Source organism: Anolis carolinensis, chromosome 5 (genome assembly GCF_035594765.1).
Source record: "Anolis carolinensis isolate JA03-04 chromosome 5, rAnoCar3.1.pri, whole genome shotgun sequence".
Taxonomy (NCBI): Eukaryota; Metazoa; Chordata; class Lepidosauria; order Squamata; family Dactyloidae; genus Anolis; species Anolis carolinensis.
In genome coordinates this window covers 80,014,183-80,033,291 of record NC_085845.1, presented here as the reverse complement: position 1 = coordinate 80,033,291, position 19,109 = coordinate 80,014,183, and the positions used below count along the sequence as shown (strand labels likewise).

The 19,109-nt window shown below is 38.9% G+C and overlaps 1 protein-coding gene across 10 annotated transcripts in view; it reads left to right on the top strand.

Moving 5' to 3' along the window:
* Nucleotides 1–19,109, top strand: part of limch1 (LIM and calponin homology domains 1) — a 261,489-nt gene that overhangs the window by 195,272 nt on the left and 47,108 nt on the right. For 5 of the 10 annotated variants that reach the window (XM_062981645.1, XM_062981642.1, XM_062981644.1 and 2 more), the window contains 7 exons: nt 1,811–2,095; nt 4,103–4,354; nt 5,875–6,219; nt 8,092–8,403; nt 10,353–10,661; nt 12,091–12,354; nt 13,154–13,189. The exons of 1 other annotated variant lie outside the window; for it this stretch is intronic. In XM_062981645.1, the coding sequence (XP_062837715.1) occupies nt 1,811–2,095; nt 4,103–4,354; nt 5,875–6,219; nt 8,092–8,403; nt 10,353–10,661; nt 12,091–12,354; nt 13,154–13,189 (1,803 nt within the window). The remainder of the gene's footprint in view (nt 1–1,810; nt 2,096–4,102; nt 4,355–5,874; nt 6,220–8,091; nt 8,404–10,352; nt 10,662–12,090; nt 12,355–13,153; nt 13,190–19,109) is intronic. 4 more of the 10 variants (XM_008111641.3, XM_062981646.1, XM_062981647.1 and 1 more) reach the window with 4 other exon arrangements.

Sequence of the window (19,109 nt, the reverse complement as noted above, 5' to 3'; positions counted from 1 at the left end):
GCCACTTAGAGTTTGTATTGGAAGAAAGTCAGGATGTAAATAAAGTAAATAATGTGAATAAACCTGAAGTCGATTCATCACCCAGAGACCAGGGACTTATCACTTGTCGCTTCATGCAGAAGCCATCATATTTTAAAACCAGTTTATAGCAATAAAGTTCTGGGGATTTTTTTCATGTAGACTTCTTGGAGAGATATGTTAAGGATCTGCAAACATCTGAAAGACTGTAATGCAGAAAACCTTGATTTTCCGTGCCTGCGTGGTTAGTAGTGTCGGATCAGGGGTGGCAGGAGGATCTGTTCTCAAGGGAGTAGTAGATCTGCTAAAGTAGTAAATAAAGATCCAGTAAAGAGATCAATTTACAGCCATTCCTCCCACAGCTGTTCTTGGTTGTACATGAGCTCTTCAGCTGCTGAACCTTATCCCCGACAAGAGTTCAGCACTGGTTGAGCTCCTGTGTAATGTGGAGCAGTTGCAGGAGTGGTGGCTGTAGAAATCAGGAGTAGATTCACCATACCTACATTGGATCTTTATTATTATTATTATTATTATTATTATTATTATTATTGTTATTATTAGTATTATTATATTTATTATTACTAGTATATTTATTTGTATCTTACTTTTACTTTACAACCAAAAAGCAAAATGTTTCTCAACAACACAAAATGTCTCTATTATTTTAATTCTGAAACAAATACTATTTTTTTCAAGTCAGGAGCGACTTGAGAAATTGCAAGTCGCTTCTGGTGTGAGAGCATTGGTAGTCTGCAAGTTGCCCAGGAATGCCCAGATGTTTTACCATCCTGTGGAAGGCTTCTCTCATGTCCCTGCATGAGAAGCTGGAGCTGACAGACAAGAACTCACCCCACTCCCCGTATTCGAACCGATGACTTTTCGGTAGGCAGTCCTGTCAGCACAAGGGTTTAACCCATTGCATCACTGGGAGCTAATGAGAATGACTCATTCTGCCACTTAGAAAAAGTACTATTATTCCTCAAGTACTTCACTCCAAATAAAAATCAAAATTTAATTTTTACTGTCTTCTAAGCCTTTTGATGCTTCAAAATTATTTTCCCTACATTTCCATTTCTATAGTAATAGCAGTAGTATGGCCTTCATGTTGAAAAAAACCCAGATCATCCCCACATCCTTCAAAATGTTTAAGTTGGACTAGGGAGCCTGATTTGAATTTAAATCCTGCACTGTTGTTATTTTATATATATAAGATCCATCAATGTACCCCATGTGCACAAAGATAAAATAAATACACACAATGAAAATTTATTTTCAGCTATAATGTTGGCTCCTTATTAAAAGCAGATCAAGAGCTATTTCCATAGCATTTTTAAAAACTGGCAACACATTTGATATCTTTGCAAACTTTCCATGGGGAGTCCAGATGTCATCGCGATAACCTGCCAAAAGTGGCAGAAGAGTTCCATATTAGAAAATATTATTTAACAGCCTTTACGAGTAATGTAGGAATGAAGGCCATTATATTATTTCGGGTTCTGTTTCCCTTTTCTGTCTTAAAAAATGGACATGCTTGCAAAAGGAATGGGCAGAAAGCCACTAAGTGCTCTCAGTGTGGAGTGTGCTCCAATCCAGCTCAAGCATGATCAACAGTACAGGATGCAACTAAAGCAACCGGTTTCATTTTGCTGCATGGAATCCTAAATTATAGAGATTTTTCTCTAAACTAACAGCATTTATAAGCATATTTTTGCTTTTTTTTTTTTTTTAAAAAAAGATCTGTTTTGTCTTTTTCCATTTCACATTTGGATTTCCTATTTTAACTGTGTATCAGTCAAAAGCACATCTCTGAAAAGAGTGAGCTTACTCCAGACATCATCCTTCGCAAAGAAAACCCCTTTATGCTGTGCTATCAGCAAAAGGATTCTGGCTCAGAAGATGAACGAGATGAGAAAATTCCTGACATAGAGAAAGATGACTTTGCGATACGCAAGGCAAGATTAAACCAACCCAAACTTACACTGCCATTTAACCATTACTTTCTGGGATCCTGTACAAAAAAAGAGCGAGGTAAAGTGGAAGAAGGGAAGAAACAAAGCGAAAAAGAGGACAATTCAAGGTGTGCACATCTTCTTTCTGTCTTGTCTAATTTAGTTTAAAATGTTTAAATAGTAAAGTAATGTGATCCCATTCTCTTCCTTTGTTTGTGTGTTTTTAAACTGAAGTTGAAAGCATAGATCTGAATGTTGCCGTTACATCTGGAAAGAGAGAGATCTCCAAAATGTACTGAATTGAAAAGAATCAGGTGGTGGTTCCAGTTTTTAAAATAGATATTTTGGGTGTCACCTACTGTGGCTTGCAACTCACGTGCCTTCCTAGTAGAGGTGTGCGAAATGGCAGAAATCCAGTCTTTTTTGTTCTGTTTTTGTTTCGAATTTCAGGTGTCCCGCCCCCAGTTTATGTTTTGTTTTACACAATAATATTTATTAAAACATTTGTTATACAGACCTGTAATATTCAATATTCAATACAATTTTACAATACATTTTTGCACCCACTGTTATTTCACCCATATATATATGTATGTATGTATGTATGTATGTATCTCCCATACCACCGTGCTACCCTTCCCCAGAGCCATTTCTTTTATACATCATCTGTCCAAAATTTCATTTCCTCTTGTGGAGGCAATTTTACATCCTTCTTTTTTAAACCCTCTTTTAATCAATTTTCTCCATTCATCATTGAAATAATTTTGTTTCCATATCCCTCTTTTAACTTGTAATTTACATGTCAGCTTATCATTTATTGCCAGTTTCCATACTTCTTTATACCACTCTTCTATTTGTATATTTATTTCCCTTTTCCAGTTCCTTTCTATCAGCAGTCTTGCTATTATTAATAAATTTGATATCGCATCTTTTTCCTCTTTTTTCAACTGTTTATTGTTATATAAAGATAATAAAGCTATACTAGGACTACTGTGGCTTGCAACTCATATGCCTTCCTAATAGAGGTGTGCGAAATGGCAGAAATTCAGTCTGTTTTCATTCTGTCTCTGTTTCAAATTTCGGGTCCTGTCCCATCCCCCTCATCCCCAGTTTCTGTTTGGGGGAAGATTCTTCTTCTTTCTTTTGGGAAGATTCTTCCCAGAAACGGAACTCTAAATCCTAGATTACAAATCCGAATGGCAGCCTCCTAATCTTCAGGAATCTTCCCGAAAACAGACCGAAGGGACAGGCACCCGAAAACAGAATGAAAACAGAGTAGATTTCTTCCGTTTGGCATGCCCCTACTTCCTAGTGACACAATTGGATATATGGAAATGTTCCCACCCCTGTCTGGTAGTTTTTATCTAGATTTCTCAGTGACAAATTTTTTAGCCGCTTTTAGTCATAAAAAGTGCCTACTTTGTGACAACAATATGATAGTCAACATTTATATTCTGCGTCTAATACATGAGTAATGTCTTGGAATAGTTTTTGAATAGTTAATCACAGTTCTCAAATGCTCCCAGCATCCATAGTGGTTAAATATTTGCTAGCATTAAAAATCCCCAAGAAACTTTGTATTTGGGAACAAAACTTTAATTCATGACAGTACAGGAAGCGGACATCCTAACTGTCAAAATGAGAGATTGTTAATTAATTAATTAAACTATGCTAGCCAAATGCATGAATGGATTTATTTATCCAGGCTATTAATGCGTAGATTGTCTGTAGAGCACACAGCTTCTTGGCTCCAGAGGATTTCATGGGCAGTCATTTGTCGGATCAGGACTAAGCCCACTATCCTAACAGCACCACTGTCCCAACATAAAAGGTCAGAAGCACAGTTTAATTTTCAATCCCACTCCTCCTTATTGCAAACTAATAGAGTCCACTGATGGTGCCCTACTGCCAGGAGTGGGTAATATAGTCATACAATAATTTCTTGTTGTCTCACAATGGAGTGTACTAGAACTAGCTAGTTATTGTGGTCTTCAAATACATTTTGTCTGTTCCCTTCCTTTCGAGCTTCATTTCATTCTTCAGTTTGTATTTTTGTACTGGTGTGTTGTTTATCACTGTCTAGCCCCACAAAACTGTTGTCTCTCCTGTTGATTTTGAAATATGCATTACATTAGTGGAAAGAAGGTACATATGATTTCGACAAGGCCAGCAACATTATGTGAAGCCAAGCCGGCACTGCCATCTCGGGATGATGGATCTAAGGAGAAAAACCAAGCCAAACTTCCTGACATTCAGAGAGATGGTCTGGCTAGGCGAAAAACTCAGGCTAACCCCTCCCAACTAGACTTGTCAGTTTTTGTGAAAGCTCCTATAACACAAGCAGATAAAGCAATCTGGGATCGACTAAAAGTTTCAGGGAATACCAGGTATGTTGTCATAAAGGAAGGAAAAGTTAAGCTTCACGTTGCTTCCAAAGTCTTGCTACTATGCTGTGCCTTCAGGAAGATTGCTTTTAGCTTCTGAAGCCTAATGGTAAGCAGTAATTTATGCATGTGCAGTGTTAGTCCCAGGTGCACACAGGCATATTGCTGTAGTGAAGTCAAATATCAACCTTTGCCATGAAGACAGTAGTAACCCATAGGCCTTTTTTTTCCAAACACATTATTTTCTATTAGTCTTCTCTGTGTGTAGTCTTCATGTTTCCTAGATTATTTCAGGTTGGTTATCTTCAGGGCTGTACCCAAGCCGGGGGGGGGGGGGGGTTAGGGGTTCAACCCCACTGAAATTTTTCAGGTTTAAAAAAAACCCTGAATTTTAACTGGTTAACCTAATCCCAATGAATGTCCACTGAAGTTTATCGATGGAGACTAATTTCTAAATTATTTTGCATTATGGAACTACTTTTCATGATTCTCTAAAAAAAAAAAAAAAAGTTTCAACCCCCCCGCACCCAAATAAAATTCTGGCTATGGCCCTGCTTAACTTCCTATATACAAAAAAAGAAGAAGAAGAAGAAGCATTTTCACCCACTTGATTAAAAATAGCAGTATGGCACTCCTTTTTTGAGGCTTGCATATGATTTTTTTGATCCCATCTGAACAGAAATCGTGAACAGCCCTTATCGTAGTCCTGAGCAGTGAAATGAAGAATGAAACGCTTTTCCTCCCCTTGTCTTTTCAGACACAAGTTTCCATTTTGGGCTTCCCTCTTCTTGGCACTTCCAAGCAGGAAGCAGCTGTGCCAACAGGCCTTGTTAGCTCTGACCAACATTACGTAGGAGCTTGTCTGAATCAATCAAAGCTAAGACGATAGTGCTGTGTTAAATTCAATGGAAGGGCTGAGACACAATCTGACTTAAAAAGTTTGCAAAGCATAAATAAAATTGCTGCTGGAGCCGTATGTACTGCCGAGATTTCCAAGGGCATCATGCCATCGCTTGGCACCAAACTGCTGCTGTTGCTTCTGTCTGATTATTTTTATCTCTGTGGCTCGGTTTTTGCAATGTTGCTTAAATTTTTGTTTTCTTGTGAAGAATAATTCCTTCCATACTGTACCAATAGCTTCTTGGCTTGATAGTGCTGTGTGTATATATGCATTGTATTGACGAGGGCTTTCATGGCCGGAATCACTGGGTTGCTGTGAGTCTTTTGGGTTGTATGGCCATGTTCCAGAAACTTTTTCTCCTGACATTTCACCCACATCTATGGCAAGCATCCTCACAATCTCTGAGGATGCCTGCCACAGATGTGGACGAAATGCCAAGAGAAAAAGCTTCTGGAACACGGCCATACAGCCTGAAAGACTCACAGCAACCTATATGTGCATTAATATTTCTGATTGGTTGCTTTTACTTAATTGCATCTTCATTTTTGTTTTTCTTAGTCTTTTGGTGTCCTCTTATCTGCTTTTCTTTCTTTCCTTGTTTGTTGGTTTCTTTTATTGTTAGTGATGAGGAGCTCACAGACACTCCAGGTTCACTGCTGTCTTCTGAAATGACAGTGGAAACCAGTCATAACAGTTTTGCCAGCCCTAAAGTGCAAACGTGCAAGAAAACTACCTGCCCCAAACAGAGATTTGTGCACTTTGGGCCAGTGACAGAAATTGACCATCAGCAATGGGAGCAGCCTTCAGTTACTAGAGCTGTGCCCAAAAACGAAATAGAAGAGACAACTAATAGGAAAAATATTGAGGCTCTTGAGGTATCAAGTGGAACTTCCTCCTCAGTTTCTGTGAGCCCCGAGAAATCCATTGCTCATGCTGATGAAGGGCACAAGCCACATGCTATTTCCAGGTATTGGTTTGTTGCACAGTAAAAGGGACTAAATATACCAGTGGAAAGTGCAATAGCTAGGTTCAGCATCAATATTTATATGTGCCTTAGGTATTCTCGTAGATCCGTAAGCTATACAGTACAGTTCCTCCTTCTGTACCATCACAGTTGCTAAACCAACAATAAACTGAAAACTTATAGTGCAGTTACTTGAATCTAATGCTCACCTATTTTGGCTAAATTATCTTCCCAAAATTAGGGTGTGCATTAGATTTGGTGGTGGCGCAGTGTGTTAAAGCGCTGAGCTTCTGAACTTGCAGACCGAAAGGTTCCAGGTTCAAATCCCGGGAGCGGAATGAGCGCCCGCTGTTAGCTCCAGCTCCTGCCAACCTAGCAGTTTGAAAACATGCAAATGTGAGTAGATCAATAGGTACCGCTCAGGCGGGAAGGTAACGGTCAGCGGCCAGACTAATAACTGGGGCGAGTTACAGGAGGAGATCCACTCCCTTGTTCAAGGAGCTCCACTGGCTGCCGTTTATTTTCCGGTCCCAATTCAAGGTGCAGACCATCACCTATAAAGCCTTAAACGGTTTGGGACCCACCTACCTTTGTGACCGTATCTCCTATCATAAACCTGCCCGATCCCTTCGATCGTCAGGGGAGGCTCTCCTGTCGCCACTGCCAATATCTCAGGCCCGCCTTGTGGGAACAAGGGAGAGGACCTTCTCTGCTGTGCCCCCCCGATTGTGGAACTCACTGCCCGGTGAGATTAGGCAAGCCGCCACATTAGCAGCCTTTAAGAAAGACCTGAAAACATGGCTCTTCCATTGTGCCTTTGGAGAGTAATCACTACATACATCCCTTTTGCTGCTCTCCTTCAATATTTGTCCTCCAGATTGCACCGCCACTTTATTACTCTGTCCTCTGTGGTTTTTACTCCTACTTCCTTTCTCACCTCGAGTTTTAATCTAGTGTTCATGTGGCCCGCCCTTGGTTTTATTGTTCTTTTGATCTTGTTAAATGTAGTGTATATTTTCTTTTATTGTGTTGTTTAATGTGCTATGATTTGTTGTTCTATTATATTTTGTTATATTGTATTGTTCTGGGCATGGCCCCATGTAAGCCGCCCCGAGTCCCCGTTGGGGAGATGGTGGCGGGGTATAAATAAAGTTTATTATTATTATTATTATTATTATTATTATTATTATTATTTATCCATCTTGGAATCACACTAAACTGCCCAATAGAAGGAGCAAGTAAAACATGGGTGTCTTTCTTGAGTGCTTTTGAGAGCCTCTCCAAGTCCCTTCAACAAGATGGTGGCAGGATATAAATAAAGTTTTATTATTATTATTTTATTACCAAGAGAATATTAGTATTAATGCATCCTTTTCAGTAAAAAGATGATCAAATCCCTTTCTGATCAGTATTCACCCAGGCTTTTTGGAGCCTCCTTGGTCTATTGCTGCCTTTGGACATTCTGTTTTATGTTCTGCTGCCCCTCCATCTGAAGTGGTAGCACAGTGTTTACTTCAGTTGCTGGCAGTACATTACAGAGCTTCATTCTTCTCTTGAAGACAGCTGGTTTTTTAAAAAAGGTTTTTTTCCTCTTCCTTTTGGCATATTTTTGGAGTGTGCCTATTAAAAGTACCCTCTACTTTCCTTTGTAGGGTGTGAAATAATGCTTGCTTACCACAAGGATCAGGATTTATATTGATCTGATTTTCCTTTATTTAACCAGACTGCTATCATTGAAAGAATTTCCCATTAAAAGAAACTCAAATGTTCATTTTGAAAGATAAGACAAATGAGTGAAAAATATTTCTTAGTTCTTCCATGTGGTTCTCATTGCCTATCTTCTTTTCTCTCCTACTTTCCATCTTATACTGTTAGTGAAATACTATTATCTGAAATGGATATGCATAATTCATCTGTTCCGGATGTTTGTGATAATCCTGAGAAGCAGATACCTAGCAGCAGCTTGAGTGAATGGAATGAAAGCAGCGAAGAGGAATTGGATGAAACGTTCCCAGATATTGAAAGAGATGACATGCTGGCTAGAAGATTTGGAACTTTTCAGAAATCTACTAGCCCAGTTCGCACATCTTGCTCTCCCATTTCAGTAGTCAGTAGTCATCATCCATTGAAACAGGAACAAAATGTTATTCTGTGCAGACAGTGGAAGACTCCACAGAAAGTAGAAAGGTCAGAAATTGGCAACCAGCCGTTATGGGCTTCTTAAGCCTGCTTTGCATGTCGGACTAATTGCACTACATTATTCTGCTTCTTAACAAGAAAGTTTAAAAAATCTAACAACAGAAGACGAAAACAAATCTTATAAAGTTTTAGAAAGCATCTGTATTGCAGGAAGATTTTAACTTTGGGATTTAAGATTAATAAGAGGATCATAATTATAAACACAAAGTGGCTTTGAAAAAGTTGTTCAAATAGTTGAAGTCTTCCTTATTACTGATCTTTTAAAGGGGTCTTTAAAAAGGTGTGAAACTATCAGATCTTGTGTGGTAAACCTTTGAAATTTTGATCTAACTGTCGGGATTGTGAGGACTATAATGACATCTAATAGGAAGGCAAAATATGAAGAAACCCTTCCCTTCCCGCTTCTCCACGTAGTCCTTGTCCTGATTTCCTAGGGTTTTTTTGGGGTGGGAGTGGGAATGGCATTTTTTTGCTTTTGTATAATGAGTGTGTGTTTATATGTTATGAATTATTTACATATTGCCATAGAAGTGTGGCTGCATCTTTAAGACTTAGGACCCATCCAGACAGCCGCTTTGACATGGGAATTCCTGCAATTAAAAGGGGCTGTCCAGATGACATCCCAGAAAAATACTATTTGATTTGCCACAAACCAGAAAACCCCTAGTTTGTGGCGAATTAATTTGTTAGTGGGTTTATTCAGTGCCTTCTTGAAAGATAAACTCGCTACTCCGATTTCTAGACTACTCCCTCAAAAGTTCTGGGCTGTTGAGGGGGCGGTCCAGACAGTAGTACCGTGCCTAAATTAGCTTGGAAAACCACAAGGACACCAACCTCTCGCCAAAACCCCCCCAAACCCCTTTCAAAAGTAAAAGAACTTGCCCCACATCCATTCCCGTGGTGCCAGAGCTCTTCTGGTGTATAGGATTGACATGGCAGGGGAGCGGAGGGGGGGGGGGAAGCAATTTTCCTCCCCCCCCCCTTTCTCCTGTCGCATCATCTCTATGCACCAGGAGAGCTCTGGCACCATGCGAATGAAGGCTGGATAAGTTCTTTTACTTTTAAAAGGGGGGGATTGGGGAGGAGGATTGGGTGTCCAGGTGTTCTCCCAGAAAGATCCAGGAGCGCATCTGGACACCCGACTCAGAAAGCACGTGCTTTCTAAAGCATGTGTGGATTAGAATCCGGGAACATTTGCGTTTTTTAAACGCAAATGTTCCCGCATTAAATGGCTACCTGGAAGCGCCCTAAATGAGTTCTTATTTTAGCATGAGCTTTCATGGATATAAACCTATTTCTTCAGTTGCAGTACAGAATGAGATAAAAGCCTCAGGTTGTAAAGCAAATAAAATTGTGTGGTGGGATAGAATGTAATAGGATTCAGAAAGGTGTAAATCACATGCCCTAATTTTTTAAATGGCTGGTTGAAGTGGTACCGATCATTTAGATCTTTGTAACCTCAGACTTTAATATCAGTCTGTACTACATCTGAAGAAATGGGTTTACTAAAAGCTCATGCTAAAATAAAAGTTCAAAATGTGCTGCCATATTTATTTTTCTTTCTTGTTCCCTTCCTTCCTTTTATACTACAATAGACGAATACACAACTACTTTTTTGAAATCTTCCATACTAGATTTCTGACATAATGGGGGAAAATACAATAATATCAGGATAATTCCTGATACATTTATTTCGTCTATTTGGGGTTCCATAAAAGGCATGAAGAACTTCTTGTATGGGATTCCTGCCTGCCATCTTTCATCAATGTGTTGTCCACACTGAGAACTGTTTTTCTTGAGTTTTGTAATAACATCCTGAGCCCTCAGAATATCTACTGGGATTTATATTAGAGCAAATTGTTGTGTGCTATGGATATGCACCTATGTTTTCCTCCTTGGTTTTCTGTTGTCTTAATGCTATCTCCCAATTGCCTTAGCAGAACACTGACTGGCATGATGCAGTGTGAACACAGAGTGCCTTCACCTGCATCTCCAAGTTCAGATGTATTGTGTGAAAATGGCTATGGAAAGTCAAATGATCAAGATGATCACAGAAACCCTACAGCAGGAGAGAAAGGGGCACTTAAAAATACAGGGAAAGATGACATGATGGTGAGAAGAACCAGAGCTTTTCTGAAGCAGACTGGACCCTGTGTTAAACAGTTTCTCCCAGTTCCTTTCTCAAAGCAACAGAACGGCGAGGAAGCAACTAAGGAGCTTGTAAAGACTGAACAGAAAATGAAGAGGTCAGAAGGCTATTTTGTGAGCTTTCGTTTCAGCAGTAATTTCCACAGAAGAGCAGGATGCCTGTTTTCATTTCTGCTGCAGCCTTTTGTCTCCTTATGATAGGTCAGGCTTATAAATAATTGTTTGGCTCATTGGAATTGTTTCCAGAATGGGCAAGAAAGATTAACCAAAATTGTTTTTAACTTTTTTTCTGCATTAAGTTGTTCATGAGATGCACACATGTGTAAATGTAGTAGTACATTTTTTCAAGAATTTTCAACTTTTGTTGGCTTGCCAGGTCCAGATTTACATGAGTTTTCTTCTGTTCTGTTTAAGATTCCTAGTTAGATGCTATATGATAGAAACCTTGCCTTTTGAGATGAAGAACTTTTTTTTTCCTTCAGAGTAACTTTAATTTTTTTGGAGGGGGAGCACCCCACACACACTTCTGAACTATTCAGACTTGCCAATCATGAATAATTATCTGCTTACATAAGAGAGATAATTAAATTGATTATGAAGACTGTTTATATCTCATCTAAAAAATAATAAGTTTTTTTGGGTCAGGGATGGCGATGCAATGGCTACTTTTGTTCTGTTTGGGTAATATTTATTCATAATATTTGGATAAATGGGAGTAGTATTTACAAAAAGCTGTGCTGTTCCAGAAATGTTTAATGGCGTATATAAAATGAATTTGAATAGTTTTGATGGCCAGATAATGAAAACCAGGGAGTAAAGGCAAAGAGTTGTGATTGAGCCCAGAAGATTTTATGTGCCCATCCGTAAACAAGCTCAAAGCAGAGCATTGATACCAATTCTAAGGACCTCATCACATTAATGAGGTCCCGTGGGGTGATTCACCAGCCTCTGTAGTAAATCCGTGGGGCAGCGAGGCAATCCTGACACCCCACGCCCCTCCTTGCTGGCAGCAGCGCTTTCCCATCACACGTGGGGAAGCGTCACTGCACGGCTTCCCCCATGCTGGCCTCATTGTTCCACATGGAACACATGAAGGCTCCTGTGTTCTGGGTGCAACTCTATAGGATGCTTGCTCCCCAGTTCATCAACGGAGCCCCACCGGAAGTTAGCCTTCGTCATGTGATGGGCAGCGTGGAACTCCGTCGATCAGCTGTACAGCAAGCATCTAGGACACTTGTAGCCAACCGTGTGATGAAGTCCTAAGTTTTCTAACATTGAATAGCCTGGTTCAAAAACAAAGCAATAACAAAAGTCATCACCATATTTGGTGAAACAGAATACGCTGGTTCCCCACTTGTCTGGGAGAGTGAACAGAACTACACATATTTAAGAATGTGGTGGATCTTTCTATTTATTATTTGTGTTTTGTGACATAATTTCACTGATTTGCTTCCTCCTTGGATGTGTGTGCATTGGGCGTGTCCCGTGTGTCTCACTGCGAGCTAAAACAGAAATTACTTTTTTTAGTATTACTGTGACGGATTCAGTGGTCACTGAAAACCATCCAAGGCCTTGCATGGAAATCCCAGAAAGGCTTGTAGTGCATCCCGAACAGCAGCTGGAAGAAGAGAAATCTAGCACCTCTAGTGCAAAAGAGAATGTCTCTTCTGATGCACATAAGAATGTGCTTGACCTTGACTCAGTCAAAACCGAACATTCTTCTGAGATGCAGGAAGCTCTTGAAACAAACAGCAAAGAACTTATGTCGCTAGAAGATGAATCAATACAAATGTGAGCAACTGTGCCATTCAGAAGTAAAGCCTTCTGTGGTCCTTTACAGTATGTTAGTGCATGCATGCTGGAAGCAAATAGAGTCTGCTCTTGTCTGATTTATTTGATTGTGTATTAACAATTGTATAGTATGTCATGACGCTTTTGAACTAATAAAGTCTTTCTTTTCAAAGCTGTAAGAAATATCTTTAAAAATGGCATGGGAATAGGGGAGGTGGGAGTTTACAAAAAATACCTCTGAGTATGATTTTCCCTGGAAATGTAAAATATGCTTTCTGCCAAATAAAAATGGAAGCATGGACTTACAGGTTGCACCGTCTTTGAAGAATAAAGCATGTTATTTTTCTTAATGGAGAATGGGATTCTATGCAAGAGGTGTTCCAAAATCCAGAAAGATCTCAATTTTCTTTTATAGAATCTAGATTATGCACAGTGCAACACGTATATGGTTACTACATGTCTGGCCTGCCTCATAAAACCAGCTTTTTATATAAGCTTTTATGAGTAATTACTTCCTTCAATCATGGTGTGTCATGGTGTGTCTTGCTAACAGGTGTTACAAATTGCATTAATTTTTAAAAATATATATTTTTGTAATCTTAATCATTAAAAGTTATCTCATTTTATCTCTAAAATTTCAGTGCTGTTTCAGTCCTCGTGATTGCTGGAGAAGTTTGCCTTCAAATGAATCTCCTTTTGTGGTTTTCTCTCCTACTTCTCCCTCTCCTCAACCTCACTCCCGTCCATACATCCTCTTTCCCCCTATTAAATCTCTCTAATTTTATATTTGGTTTTATAGATTCGGCTCAAGAACTCCTGTGTCTGATGACGCAGAGTAAGTTGTTGTGTGCTCTCATTGGGTTGCCTTTAAACAATTTAAACTCATGCTTTTCGTACTTATTACTAATTTAAAATGCAGTTGTTGCACCATTACTACCTGTCATTGTTCTGGTGCAGAGCTGTTTGAAATGTATGTGCTTTGTCATAACACTGCAGTGATATGCGCTTTGTTGCATTAAAGTAATAACTTTTGAGAGAGCAATAAAGCATGTTGCTGTTGCTGCAAAAGCTGGCCTTTGCTATATTGTGATGTGCTCTTCTTATTAAGCTCTGTTAAGTCTCTAGGGCCACTCCTCTGCTATAATGACTGGAATTGCAATGCTAGAGTTTTTATAACATGCAGACTCGATGTAGGTTCAAGTAGAAGGTTGAATGAATGAGCTGCTGCGTCACAGCTGGTTGAAATCCAGAAGCCTTGCGGGCAGAGAGTTTGTGTTTCTGTCACCATTTTAAAATTATTAATTGTGGGCTTGTTTACATGAGCCTAAAACCTCAGGCTCACCCCCAAATTGTCTGCTGCCAGTCTTCATGGTGCACAGTCACTTCTGGTGAGCATTTCAGGGTTTTTTAGTTGAAACCAACTTTGCCCTGCTTTTAGCAAAATCAGAAGAGTTTTTCTGGAGTTTGCTGGAAACTCTGGAGTATCTCAGGGCTTTGGGACAGCCTGAACAGCAGGATCAAATCTGATTTGGGCCAATCCAGTGTCCAAACTGGACACTGACACCTTCACTCTCTCCCTGCACCTATCAGCCCTGAGAAAGATGATGGATTGTGCCTGTTTCTCCACCACCGCTCCTAGACAGAAGGAGCTTTCTTTTAGGTTCTTGGTTGTGGAAGACACCACTGCTGATGTCAGGATGTGGTGCCCGCACAGACAGCAAGGATCTATCTGCTTCTTCTTGCTAGTTGCAGGTCATCTTGTTTTAACATCGGAAGAGTCTCCCACAATAATCAGGAGTTCCTATAAAGCTTTATTGCTGGCTTGGCACCAGCAATAACACAAAAGAGGTGTCACCTGAGGACCAGATATAGTCTCAGCCCATTCTGGAATTGCTCACAGTCAGATTTACCAGTGTAAATGAATTCTGAAAAGCTACCTTAGCAGAGATTGCATTTGGATATAGTAGGGGATATAGACTGGATCTACACTGCCATATAATCCAAACTGTCAAATCAAATAATCTAGATTACCTGATTTGAATGTGATTATATTAATCAATCAATATTTATTATGGTCCAAAGACCCAATTTGCTCAGTGGAAAAAGTGCACAGCAGATTCATAATTGGGCTGATCTACCGAGTAGGTTGCTCAGTTGTAGATTAATAATATTTAGCTGAGCCTGCTTGTATAAACTGCAGGAAAATGAGATCTGATACATACATTCAGCATGCTGGTTATTACATGGGCAAAGTCTTGCATTGTATGTGACTCCCACAAATCTACTTTGAAGCACTTCAGAAGCACATTGCACCTTGCCTTGGAGAATAGGCAGCGATATTTGACCACAGTCAAGTTCTTGAGATAATTTGCTTCATGAAGAGGCCCAGCATAGTGTGTACTCAGGCTGCTTGGAGAACAAGAGACATATGAGCGAGAACCAGCTCACAGAAGGCAATGCCCCACAGTCTTTGTTTAATAGATTTAAGTGCCATGTTATAACCCAGATGAGATAAGAAGGGTGAAGATAGGTCGACAGAAGAGGCTTTTTTTAGAGTTAAGCTTGAACCAGTTAATAGTGTAATTATCCTGGGCTAGTTGGAGAATCAGACCTGAGCCCAATCTGAAAACATTGACCTTAAGACAATATTTAAAGCTTAAGGTCAGTGTTTTCAGACTGAACCCAGGTCTGATTCTGCACTGCCATATAATTCAGCTCAAAGCAGATATTTGGATTTTATATGGCAGTGTAGATGGGGGGCCATAGTTTGTTTAATCTTTTCTCTTATTGCCATTTCTCAATTCTCCTTAGGTCATAACTATGACCATAGAGCAATGAACACATTGCATCTTGGTACCCTCCAGATGTTTTGGATTGTCAAGTGTTGTCATCATTGAACAATATGAATAATAGTGAGGCATCATAGGAGCTGAAGTCTAGCCACATACCCCCCCCCCCCCCGGGATCAGCACCAAGTAGGGAAGGACTGCCTTAGGAAATCATAGATTTTGAAACTACATCTAAGTCTGGATTTTGGCATATGTTCCTGCTTATATCATTCACCCAGATCACACATTTTGTTACCATCTTTATTAGTTTCCTGTCCCATTACCTAAAGATGAATTTCATGAGATTAAAGTGACATGAGCTAATTAAATGGAAAATGTACTCTATTTTAGTAATACATCAATTCTTCACACATAAATTCTGCTCTCATGTATTTATGATGTCCCAAAGAAAACTGTTCAACTTTTATTTTTATTTTAAAAAAAACCCTAGGTGTTTCTTTATTTTTGTGTAATATGCAATCATTTTCAAGGATTGGTATTTACAAGCAAATTAAAAGGAAGAATAAAAATCTACTGCAACATTCCTACAAGATATTGTTTTTACAGCATTCTAAGGAATGTGTATTTAAATTTGCAACAACCTGGAAATGGGCATTATGGGCATCAGTTCTGTGAGGAAATTGAATAATATAGATCAGGGGTCCTCAAACCTTTTAAGCCGAGGGCCGGTCCACAATCCTTCAGACTGTTGAGGGGCCGGATTATCATTTGAAAAAAATACAAACAAATTCCGATGCACACTGCATTTGTCTTATTTGTAGTGCAAAAACAACAACAACAACAACAACAACAACAATGAAAGAACAATACAATATTTAAAAATAAAAACAATTTTAACCAACATACATTTATCAGGATTTCAATGGGAAGTGTGGGCTGCTACTGGCCAATGAGATAGTCAAGTTAATTAGGGTGGTGGTGGTTGTTGTTGTTGTTGTTGTTGTTGTTGTTGTTGTGTGCCTTCAAGTCATTTCAGACTTTGGGTGAGCCCAAGTCTAAAATGTATTTATTTATTTATTTATTATTTACTGCATTTATTTACTACATTTGTATCACATCCTTCTCACCCCAAAGGGGACTCAGAGTGGCTTACAAATTATATGTACATACAATATATTATATTATTCGCATAGCACAATATTAGCATTATATATTACTATATTGAACTATACCACTATACTGTAATATTATTAGTAATATTATATGTAATATAGAATATATAATTATTACTATATGGTATTATTATTATTAGTGTTATATTGTATTACATTATAATATTATTATCAATATTATATGTATATACAATATATTATATTACAAAACTGAGGGCGGGGGCCAGGTAAATGACCTCGGAGGGCCGCATCCGGCCCCCGGGCCTTAGTTTGGGGACCCCTGATATAGATAATATAATATAGATAAGGTTTCTAAGATATACTTCATGTAATTCTTAACAGTCCCCACTTTTTTAAAGACTTTGCTCTATAGCGTTTGTCCCCAACCTGTGGTCCATGGAGAACTAAAATATGTTCCCTGACCTCACAGTTACTACACTGTCGCAACAAGAGCAACTGTTCTCATGAAACCCTCTTATAGTGCCAAGGCACATGGGAATGTCGTGTGGGGAGAAGCTGATACCCATGAAAGGCGTAACAACAGGCCTTCTGACTGCTGCTTCTCCTCTCCTTCCCCCTGAACGGAGCCATTCCATGTGGTGCCTGGAAGCGGATTGCATTGGATAGACCACATCAGCTCTAGATTATTAAATATGGTTTTCTGTAGGCGATCAGATGGCGACTACTGGATGGCATATTCTCTGCATCAGAAAATAGAGCTGATGTGGTCTATCCAATAAAAGTTTTCTGAATCAGCACCCCAAATATCCAAACTGAATCTAAAGTTGACCAAAAATTGATTTGTAACCCTTTTGATACTAATGTGTCTCTGGTCAAAGTGGTCCCTGGTCAAAAAAAAAAAAAAGATTGGGAACCACTGCTCTATAGGCTTGCTGTGTGTTAGTGACAATGCAGTAAAAAAATGACACATGGCAGAGGGCAACAGTACTTCAACTTTATTGTTCAGATTTCTTAAATGGAATTACTGAAATCAGATGAGAAGCAGATGAGATTTTTCTTTTGCACTGTAAAAATCCATAGTCTAGTTTGGTTCTCAGGATATTTTGAGAAGGTGTGGCGATGCCCAGCTATTTGGAGATAGAAGTCCTGTTGTGGCCTCTCATACTAGCATTGCTAAGTTTTTTGTATCCAAATTAAAAGTAATGGTTTGTTCCTTTTAAACTAGGATTTTAAAAAAATGTCCACCCTGGCAATGATTGGAGGCTGGAAAATAATATCCTTGCTTCAATTTTCATCCAAAATGACTCTCTCCTTTTTGAAATGAACATTCATTTTGTTCATTTAACAGCCCTTTGATATTAGGATTATATTTCCTCAGAAGCTTGATGTAAACAATGTCTTATGATACTTATTTGATGCTTTTTCAAACTCTGTACAAGAATGCAAGACATGACTCCATAGTTCAATCACATGTTCATTGTTGATGCTCATTTTAAAAAAAAAAAGCTGTTCAAGCGAATTGCAGTAATAGAGAGCTTGGAACAAAACTGAAATAATCTAGATTTTAAGTGATTACCAACAACCGGGAGCAATATTTTAGTATTACAATTTTCAAACATGAACAAATGTGTTATATGTGGTATATTTATTACATATTAAATTATTTAGTAGATATATAATCCTTTCCTTGAAAGATTTAATCTGACATTGTTTTTTCATATGTTTTTTCAGAGCTTCGTATTATCTCTCCATAATGTTCAGAGAGTAAACATTTTGACTGACTTAAAAGTTTGGTTGAGATATGGAGAGATGTAAGATTACTGCTATGGGCATCACTTGTGATACATATTTCCTGCTTAAGGGTTTTTAAACTATTGGGTTTCTGTGAGTTTTAAATATTGGGTTGCATTCTCTTCTGACGTGTTGCCCTGGCAGGAAGCAGCCAAGCTTTGAAGCTGCAGTGCTATTCAATGCTAATCAAGGTGGCCAATTGCAACATTAACACTTGCTTCAAACAGACAAGCATTCTTTCTTCCACCCCGGACACTCTACATATAAACCCCACTTGCCTAGTTTCCAGCAGACCTTTGAGGATGCCTACCATAGATGTGGGTGAAACTTCAAGAGAGAATGCTTCTGTAACATGGCCATACAGCCTGGAGAACTCACAGCAACCCAGTGATTTCAGACATAAAAGCTTTCGACAACACATTTTTAAAATATTGTTATTTAAAATGGATTTTTTTATCAAACCATCTTAGTTAAGTTTGATGAAATGAGAAAAGGACTATTCAGAGAGAAATAACAATCCTTGAAGGAATTCAGTATCCAAGTCAGCATTTCGGGAAGCCCTTTTGAACAGTTATATGTACAAGCTCATTTTCCATTTTAATCAATCTTCTTATTGGTGTTGGTTTTGTCGTTGTGGATTTTACATAGATCCACTTTGGATTAAGGATGGGACAAAGACACACAAAAGTATTGAGAATCCTTCGAAATCCAACCACCTTATTGACCATTCCCCTCTGTTAGATTAGATTAGATTTTAACTCATATGACTACAATATGTGCATTTCCAGGATTGTCTTAGTAAATTGCAGTTCTCTGAAAAGAACAGGCAGTAAGCATCCCATATGATAAATACTTTAGAAAAGCTTTGGGATGATTCTTCATCCCTCTGAGTACTTGCAAGAAAATACCACTGACTATGTGTGCATATTAGTGGAAACGCTTGATTGTCCTGACCCCGTTCTACCAAACCACAATGACTGGCCAGAGGCCATAATGAAATTCCATCAGGATATTCCGCCGGAGCATTTAGGGTCACCTAACA